Source organism: Saprolegnia parasitica (genome assembly GCF_000151545.1).
Source record: "Saprolegnia parasitica CBS 223.65 unplaced genomic scaffold supercont2.63, whole genome shotgun sequence".
Classification (NCBI taxonomy): Eukaryota; Oomycota; class Saprolegniomycetes; order Saprolegniales; family Saprolegniaceae; genus Saprolegnia; species Saprolegnia parasitica.
Genome location: NW_012156457.1, coordinates 128,510 through 137,776, shown reverse-complemented (window position 1 = coordinate 137,776; position 9,267 = coordinate 128,510). Strand labels below are relative to the sequence as shown.

At 58.6% G+C, this 9,267-nt stretch overlaps 3 protein-coding genes across 3 annotated transcripts; all 3 read right to left on the bottom strand.

Moving 5' to 3' along the window:
• Positions 1-2,313: 2,313 nt before the first annotated feature.
• SPRG_11117 (hypothetical protein) lies at positions 2,314-2,591 on the bottom strand (the record flags this gene model as incomplete). The annotated part of the gene is made up of 2 exons (XM_012350262.1): positions 2,314-2,334; positions 2,382-2,591. The coding sequence occupies 2 exons, from the start codon at positions 2,589-2,591 to the stop codon at positions 2,314-2,316; spliced, it is 231 nt and encodes a 76-aa protein (XP_012205652.1).
• A 796-nt stretch (positions 2,592-3,387) lies between these two features.
• SPRG_11116 (hypothetical protein) lies at positions 3,388-4,885 on the bottom strand (the record flags this gene model as incomplete). The annotated part of the gene is made up of 6 exons (XM_012350261.1): positions 3,388-3,574; positions 3,630-3,790; positions 3,838-4,262; positions 4,316-4,541; positions 4,587-4,647; positions 4,692-4,885. 6 exons carry the CDS (start codon positions 4,883-4,885, stop codon positions 3,388-3,390), a joined length of 1,254 nt encoding a protein of 417 aa, XP_012205651.1.
• Positions 4,886-5,552: 667 nt separating this feature from the next.
• Positions 5,553-8,591, bottom strand: SPRG_11115 (hypothetical protein; the record flags this gene model as incomplete). The annotated part of the gene is made up of 9 exons (XM_012350260.1): positions 8,205-8,591; positions 8,103-8,150; positions 7,079-8,055; positions 6,917-7,029; positions 6,842-6,870; positions 6,644-6,792; positions 6,470-6,588; positions 5,816-6,418; positions 5,553-5,768 (listed from the first exon to the last, which is right to left on the bottom strand). The coding sequence occupies exons 1-9, from the start codon at positions 8,555-8,557 to the stop codon at positions 5,553-5,555; spliced, it is 2,607 nt and encodes an 868-aa protein (XP_012205650.1). The 5' UTR covers positions 8,558-8,591.
• Between the last annotated feature and the right edge of the window lie 676 nt (positions 8,592-9,267).

The following is a 9,267-nucleotide window of genomic DNA, read 5'->3' as shown; positions in this document are numbered from 1 at the left end:
GAGGAGGTAGACCGTCGCGCTGCAGCTATGACACACAATGTCGCCGCAGACGCGGCAGTGGTGCCGCCGCCGCGTGACCGAGAAGCCCTTGGTGCACTCCTTGCACGAGCTGCGGTCGCCGTCGCGGATCCATGTGCGCCGGTCACACGCCTCTCGCACTTGAATGCTGTCCATAATGGAAAATGCCAACGATTGAGTGGCGCGAAGGTGCATTTTGGGACAAAGGCCGCCGAATCTCGCACGTGGCAGCTTGTGCAGCAGCTGGGCCGCCTATACCTCGCCGGTGTGGGCCACCTGCGCCAGCAAACACTGTTTTGAAAACGCTGGATGCAAACGCTGTGGGCAAAACGTCGGTTTGACCCATTGGGTTTGACCTGGATGGGATGCAGGATGGACAGATGGGCGAACAAGAAATGATATCTCGAATCTCCTTCCTGTTTGCGGGACTCGTGGACGGGGTTTGAGCGTCCACAACCATCCAGATTGTGGGTGTGCGGACCAGATCGTCCATGTCTACCAATTATAGACCTCTCCCGTCACATAATCTTCTTGACATCACAAATATATGGTGATTGGAGCGTCGCACTGGAGGAACCGGTATATGCGACAGCTACGTCGACCCTGGTTGTGGGACGCAATCAGCTAATCAACTTTCCCCACGAGCGGTGTCATCTCACCTTCCCATGATGGAAAACGCGCGTATATTTCCAACAAGGGAATCAAACAAGTTGTTTTATCCCCTTGATTTCCAACGACTTGATTTCCAACGACAAGAACAAGCTGAGCATCGGCTTTCGGCATCTTTCACCCGAACACGCTCGCCGACGTCGCGCTCTATGAGCGTTGCGACAGCGTACCACTGAGCGAGATCCTTGCCCGCCAGCGCTAGCGCCTGCGACGCACCGTGCTGCGCCTGAAGAAAGACGTCCCAACGTTGCCCGATTCTTCGCCCCGTCTAAGGCGCCTCGCTAATTCGGCCGCACCAAGCTCACGTTGCCCTGCACCGCGACCTCTGGTCGCTGGCGTCTCTTGAGAACCTCGATAACCTGCGCAGCTTTGCCGCCGGCCGCGACGCCTCGAAGGACTTTACGCAGCGTGTCGTCATGGGCCTCACTCGCCCCCGGCAACTACAGAAGAACAAGATGCGACGGCTTTGCTGTTTGTGGACCTGCCACGTGGGGCATGGAACTTCAACTTTGGTTGTAGCCAATGAGAGAGCGGCTAAGCGTATCTTGGTCAATTTTAACCATTATTGACCAATCAAACAAGATCTTTATTGGACTCGAGCGGCCGTGACACACCTGTGCTTCCGTACTCGATTCGTCACCGAGGTCTAAAAACGTGGAAGAGGGGTCAGCCGCAGAGCTTGGATCACGGTCTATTCTTATCTTAGCATTGTGACGACGTTGGCGGGGTCCGGATGGATTCCTTTGATCACCGCCACAACGCCGGGAGGTAAGGTTGTATGGTGAGTTAAGCACCTCGTCGGATGGAACTCATTGGCTTATCTTACCAGCGGTGTGGCGGCCGCCAATTTGATTCGCTGCAGTTTCGTCGAGCGGCCAGCCACTTGAAGCTGGAAGCAACAACGATTGTCCGAAGAGATGCGAACCTCCCGAAAATAGTTTATAGCAGCGCATCCTACCTTGTTTTTGACTGGTCACATGCACTGGACTTGGTGCACAGCGATGGTGCTTGGTAGAACACAAGTGTCATATACAATCGAAAAGGCCGAGTAGCTCGGGCGACCGTCTCGGGACGCCTGTGGGGTTAAATCTGCTGCATGTGATTGGCTCGCTCGGCATTTCCGTGCGTGGATGAAGCAGGAGAAACCCGGGGTTCTGCAACCCTACACTGTATTCTGACGTACTAGCTGACGAGAACGATGGGAATTTCGAACGCACCAACAGCAACTGCAAGGCGAAATCAAGTCGGCACACGTGCGGTTTGTAAGGTGCGGATCGCTTCAGTAACGTCAGCGATTTTAATATGACCGCGTTGCTGTCACAGAGGAGCTTAAAGTTACCCCCAAGATTAATTTATCTTTTCCCTTGAATCTTGGCAATGACCGACGAATCACCCGCTCGTTGGTGTTGACTTGGAGCCGGGAGGATGGACGTTTCTTCGGCAGTCCAAGCAGTCCAAGACGAGGACCATACCGGTATGCATCGACGTCTAGTGCGCGGGCCACCACGCATGCCCTTGGCACATTGCGAATGTCTGTGTATTATATCTGTTTAAAGACAATGTTGGATGCGAACCACTCGTCTTTTCAACATTCAACTAACTTACTATTCGTACATTATAGGTAACCTAGGTACACGGCGCGGCGGTCTTCACGGCGACATCTTTTGCCATCGAACGCCAAAGCAAGAGGCGACCTCCGTATCATCCGAGACGGTGACGTTGACGTGCGGCGGTCGTTTCCGGTACTGCAACGCCTTCTTGAGGAGACGCGTGTTGTGGTCGTCGTCGTCGTTCTCGGAGAGCTGCTGGAGCATGCTTCGGAAGACACTGTCGGTGCGAGCTTTCACGAGCTCGTTCGAGTAGACGAGGCTGATGCACCGCGGGGACGCCACTTGTGTCGACATGCTCTTGTGAGGTTGGTGCAAATCAAAAAATGATTCGTCGGAAGCGCCAAGTCGATGTACAATTCTGTGGGCAGTAATCAAGCACAGCGGCAACTCGCACCTGTACCGGTACGACGGCAGGCTGCGGCTTCAAGTGCATACATTGTCGCCGTCTTGGGAGGATGCCGCTGCAAGCAGTGGGATTCGCTCTGGGCACCGCTCCGTAAGCTACTTGAATAGCATCTCGCACACCGCTCTCGCACACGCAGCGTGTTGATCCGAATAACGCGACTGTAGTACCTGGAAGTATGTAACTTTGGCGTACTGCAATGTGAGAGAGGTCAGGGCGTGGTGGTTGTGGTGGTCGGTGGTCGGCGGGGTGGAGCCAGCACGAGGGCACTGCAACGACGAGAAGAACGTTCGTCGCCCTGGTGGACAGGCGCATGGCGTGCGCTTGCACAGACCCCTTGGCATTTATTGTCGCACGCGACCGGTCACCGCGCTGATGCGGTGCGTAGCATTTGCTGCGACACGGCGCTGCCACGTCATGGCGGCGATGAAACCGACTTGCTTCAACTTGAAAGTATCGCATGCACCACCGACTGTGTCGAGAGTTGATGGCGTTATAGCATCATGGAGCGCATTTTGGACCGACAAAAACAGCGATGGAACCGTGACGAGGGCACGAGGATCATCGCGTGCTGCCTCTTTGCCCTTCGAAGTTCGAGCAGAGTCACACAATCTCAGCCGAGAAGATCATCCACACAGCATGGATTCCAATTTTGTTGGATGCATTAAATTAACAACGCGGCGCACTCTACTCGACGTCGTCGCTTGGCACCTTGTGCCACTTGACGCCAAAACAGGCTGCGACCTCGGCCTTCTTGGTGTCGTCGCCGGTCGGCACCGACTGCGGTGTGCCACCGAAGAGCACTTCGCGGCGCAGCTGCACAAGCGACGTGCGCGCGACAACGTTCGTGTTGGCCTCGCTCCAGTAGAGGCGCCTACTATCGCGCATTGTATTGATACGATCCAAGTGTGTCAATCTTCCGACCGTACCCATCATGGCTCAACGCGATGCCATTGAGGCGCGCGAGCGAGCTCACGGCCAGGAGGCGCCTCGCGACGGTTGGCGCCGTGCGCGACGGACCATGCACTGGCATGCCACTGCTGGCGACCGCCCATATCGTACCGCCTTTCGCAGCCACATACAGCGTCGTCTAGTTGCATCACATGGTCGCGCTGTTGGGCGACGTAGGAGTCGTACGTTCATAACGTCGACACAGAGCCCGCGCGGCGACGGTAGCCCCGACACAACCGGCGTCACGGCGCCCGACGTCGTGTCGAGCCGCGCGATGGTTCCGTTGGCTTCGGCGGAAAAATACACGGACGGTCCGACGACCGCAAGGCCATGCACCGCCCACACCTGCGCATGTTTCGGCAGTTGGAAGAGGAGGATATGCCACCGGCGTACCGAGGTTAGCAGGTCTTCCATGGCGTACGAGTGGACGTCGACGCGGTAAACACGGCCGTTGGCGTCGTCCGAGAAGACGAGCCAGTGGGCGCTTGGATCGTAGTGGTCGATGGCGAGCGTGTGCGGGTTGAGGAGCGTCACGCGCGTTGCAATGGACTGCACGAGGGGCATGGCCAGGCCCGGCGTTAAGACGAGGCTGTCGTAGTTGGCTTGGACACCTAAGCATCATCAATCCATACGTTCACGTCGTGCTGGCGATGGAGGCACGCACCATTGGTCGTGCCCGCGGACGTGGTCATGCTTATAGCACTAAGATCGAGGCTCGCTGTCGACGCCACGGTCCGTGCTGGCCGCGCCATGACGCACGTCACTTGGGTGCGCGACCATGCCGTGATGCGGACGCACGGCACACCTTCGACACGCAGCGCAACGTCGTGGATGCCAAATCCAAAGTTGGCGCCTGTCCACGTCACCTGCACCATCGCGCCGACGAAAATCTACGCAGACACGAAATGCAACCCACGCGCGAAGGACCGAGCTACGTGGCCATCACTGCCGTCGAGGTTGGCGCGCCAGATCGCATTGCCGTCCGACCAGTAGAGTCTGCATAGTACTTGGTTTAGCGTCACTGGAACGCGTGGTATTACCTCGCGCCGGCTTCGTGCACCGTAAAGCCCAGCAGCTTTGTCCAGCTGGGGTCGTCTCCGATCGCGACCCTGGTTTGGTCAGTCTCGCGCGCCACGAGGTGGGTGTTGGTGCTGTCGCGGTAGTACACGGTGCTGCGGTGCGCGAGAACGGCGCTGCCAAACACAAGGAGAGCGCGCAGCAGCCGCGAGCCCATTTCGTCGCAGCCGTTGTCGTGTTGACCGACACGGTTTCAGGCTTCGCCGGTCGATTGCCTCTCGCGATATTGTGTCTCGTGAAGCCGACGACTCGCACATCCAACGACGACTTCGTTCGACCAGCTACTTCATGGAGATTCGAGCCACGAAGCGAGCGTCCATTGACACTAAAGACTCGTACGACGTCAGGGACGAGGACACGCCAGGCGCGGGCGCACAACTCGTCTTGAAGGCTCCCCGCGTACTCTTCAGCTCCTACAGCGGGTTTATCACTCGACGCTCCTCTCTCTATATATTGCGATACCTTTGAACGCACGACCGGTAGCAGCGAGCGAGCATGTCGGCTGCGGCTCCATTCGTGACTCGGCCACTTGTCCTAACACAGTAGCCGCTCCATGGACGAGGCGGTAGCGCGCTCTGGGCACCAGACCCGCCAACGTGGCGTCAATCGAAACAGTCGGTAGATCGTTCGTCGTCGGCGCTGCAGTCAGTAAACAAGCTTCGTCGTGGATGGACTTATTGCCTAAAAAGACTGCGTTTTCGACGACAATATTGTCATGAGACTCTCTCTTGTGTCTGCCAATGCCGTCGTGGATGAGAGAGCCCAACCAAAAGTTATTGTGGATAGGGTATATTAGATAAGTGAATAAATCAAAGCAACGTGACTCAGTCGCCAATCATCGAGTCGAGGACGCGGTCCCACACCGAGGGCTTGGGTACTGCCGCACTGGCACTGTTGCCGCCCTTGGTAATCGAGCTATTGCTGTTGCTGCTGCTGTTGTTGTTTGTGTCTGCATTCGAGGCCGACCGGACGCGCGACCCTGCGCGGCGGTCTTGGGCATGCAGCTGCTCCATCTCCCGCAACAACGTGTCTTCTGGGATCTACACATCCTATTGGCATTCGTGCAGGTCGTTGGAGAAAGGAGTACCTCGAGGGCTTTCTTCTTCGGCTGCTTGGACGATGAGGCGGCGTGTTCCCGGCGGTCCGACTCGGTGAGCACCTCGACTTGATGCTTCCAGAGCGCGAGCTGCTGGTTGAGAAACTCGATCTCGTCGGCGTTTTCCTCGACGAGGCGCTGCATCGCGGCGTTCGTTTGCGTGCGGAGCGCCGCAATTGCGTCGTCGACCTGCTTCTTCGTCTTGGCCTCGGCCACGCGCTTGGCGACCTCGATCGACTTGTTGCACTCGGCGAGGCACCGCGCCTCGTGGGCCTTTAGGTAGTGGAGCGAGTCGACGCGCGCCTTCTCCAAGTGCGAGCTCAGCGACGCGGCAGCGGCTTCGGCAGCGGCTTCGGCGGCGCGACGCTCTTTCGCGGTCTGCTGCACATCCAGATGCACGTCTTCGAGCGCGTACTGCAGCGCCTGGCAGCGCTCCACGAGCCGCTCGTTCGCGCGCAAGAGGCCCTTGTACGCAGTCAGCGCGGACGCGTGGTCTTCCCGCACGAGTCGGTTGGACTCTTGGATGACCTGCATGTCCTTGCGCAGCGACGCGTTCTCCGTGAGCGCGGTCTGGAGGCTCCGAAACATCTTGGCCTACAGGTCCTTGGCTAACTATCAAGGTATCAATGTATCGAGTGCACGTACTTGCGCTTCGAGGAGCGAGTTGAGCTCCATGGGCGTCGGCGTCGGGTCGTCGCGAATGTGGCGGTTGATGAGCGTTTGGTCCACTGCGTCCAAGTTGGGCCCGAGAAAGAGACTGTATTCTATCCACGTCGCACGCATGAGACTATTTACGAGACAGGTCTCGTGGTGTCCTACCCGTAAACCAGCGAAATGTCAATGCTGTCGGCTGCGACGCGGACTCGACGAGCTTGAGAACGTCCTTGAACGACCGGCCAAACGTCGACTCCTTGTTGACGGCCGTGAGCACCATGCCGCGCTCAAGACGGCGCTCTTGCTTGCGTGGCCTACAGAACGTGATGACATATTTGCATTTCTGGCTCGACCAGGTCGTACGGGTTCTTCGGCTCGGGCGCGTTGAAGAGCTATACAAGTTTAGATAGTACGTGAGACACGCCCAGACACTCCTACCATGGGCGTGGCCGAGAGGTACACGGCGTCCTTGCCGCGCAGTCGGCACCCTGTAAACTGCACGCTCATCGGGCCGGCGGCCGTGCTCCAGATGCCGGTGGCGAACGCCGTATCTACGTCAAAATGAGACAACTTGTCGACGATGACGGCGGCGACGTGTACCCGTCGGCTTGGCCTTGGCGTGCAGCTTGGCGAAAAAGTACCCGTGGGAGATCGTGTCCATGACAAAGCCACCGACGTCGTCCCAGGACTCGATCACGTCATCTTGGTTGCTCTCGACCTCTTCGTTGACATCGTCGGGGAGCTGGATCGTATCCGTGCGCTTGCGGCCAAAGGCGTCCGAGAAGACCGACTCGAAGACGCGCATGGGCGTCTGCGGCTCGGTCACGTCCATGGAGCCACCCGCCATGTAGACCGAGTTGGCGCGGTCGCTGGTCGCGAGGCTCGAGAGCCTGTCGCGCTCCGGCAGGTCGTCGTCTTCAAAGCGGTACGGGCGCGGGTCAAAGCGAAACGTGAGCTGCATCGGACGCGCCATCGAGCGCAATTGGAAGAGGATCGAAGCAAACTCGTCGTCCTCGACCGAGACGCCGTTGATGTGCGTGAGGTGCGACCCGAGCCGGACGTGCTGGAGGTCCGTGTCGACTTGCTGCCGCAAAAAGGCCTGCAGAAGCGCGCCGCGATAGACCGTCGCCGTCTCTTCTTTCGCGCGATGCGCCGGCGCGAGACGGAGCCCGAGGCCCGCGTCCGACTCGATGGACGACCGGACCTTGGACGGATACAACGGCGTTTGCGTGAGCCGGATCGTGACTTGCTGGTACGACCACGCAAACGCCGGGAGCGCCAGCGTCGGCGCGGTCGACGAAATGTACGGCGTGTTGGCGCCCGCAAAGAGAAAGCTGCAGAGCAAGACGAAGAGCTTCGCGTGCTTGGATGGCGCGGGCAGCGACTGCGCGGCCTGGAGAAGCCCAAAGACCTTCTCGAGCCACGCGTGGAGCTCGACGAGGCGGTCCGCGCACTGCTTGGCGCGGAACATCTGCAAATACGACCCCGAGAGGGACGGGAAGCGCATCGACGGCGCGAGTGTGTTGAGCTGCGTTAAGAACGCGTCAAAGTGACGGTACCGCCGATGGATCTTCCAGCTACAAGGACGACCCGTGAGCGCAAGGATGCGATGGGTCGAAAGTACCTTCGCTTCTCGACGGGCGTTGCGCCGAGGGTGCACTCGAAGACATACCTATTCGCATAGCATGTGAGCGCGAACTGCATATGCTTGGACGAAGCGACGTACATGTCAAAGCCGTCGGACGTGCGATAGTACCCAAGCGGCTGGGCGCGGATGGGCGCCGCGCTGAGGAGCGTCGTGAGCTGGGCGCAGTTTTCGACGACGACAAAGTTCTTGTTGAGCTCCATGACGTAGGGCTGTGGCAGCTCCATGGCGACGGACGCGTCGTGGTACGCCTGCGCGACGTCGTCGCCGACCGTCATCTCGTAGTCGATGGTCGTCGCGCGCTTCTTCTCTTTGGACGGTGGCGGCTTCTTGGCCGTGCCAAGCGGGTCCTTGGCCTTGGCCGGCGCGTCCGCGAGGACGGCCTTGGCTGGCGCGAGGCTGTAAGACCGATGGGCCGAAAACTGGCCGTACATGCTGCTGATCTTCGCCTCTTCCTGTCGATAAGCGGAATTGGGCCAGCTGCTCGCAATCCGCCATGAAACGAAGCACCGTGTTTTTTTATCCAGTCGTTCACGCGTGGGAAATGGTGGGAAAGGCAATAAGAGGTGGCACATGCCGCAAATACCCTACACACGGCAACGACGCCCACGTACAGAGCGACATGGAGCTGCTGGCGGTTGCTATCCACGACGGCCGCTCGATGCGACCATGCATGGGCGCCATGTCGCGGCAGCGCGCGAGCGAACCTGGTTTTTTGCGCAGACACGGTCCATTCGGGTGCCGATTTATACACCGGAAAGAAAGGCCAAGAGGCGCTTGCGCCTAGCACCCGTGTAGCCGAGTCGTGACGTACAACGGACGGTCCTGGCTAGTAGTCGCATCCATCACCTACCTCGTATCAGCGTCCTTCACAAAAGTTGCGTGCTCCACCTGGATTAATTTCGGCACATCAGGAATGACATGCTGGTACCGGTAGTGATGCGGCTGATGGGCAGCGCCGGGCGTGGCAGCCATGTCGTACGCACGTAATGACTCGTCGTGCACAGTACTCGCCGAGATGCACACGCCATTATTGTCGAGGCTCTGCTTCCTTCCTGTTAGTTGAAGGCGAACGTGGCGGCCGGAAATGCCGAATTTAAGACCGGCAAATTTGCCTTTTCCACGTGTGAAATCCAAGTGAAAA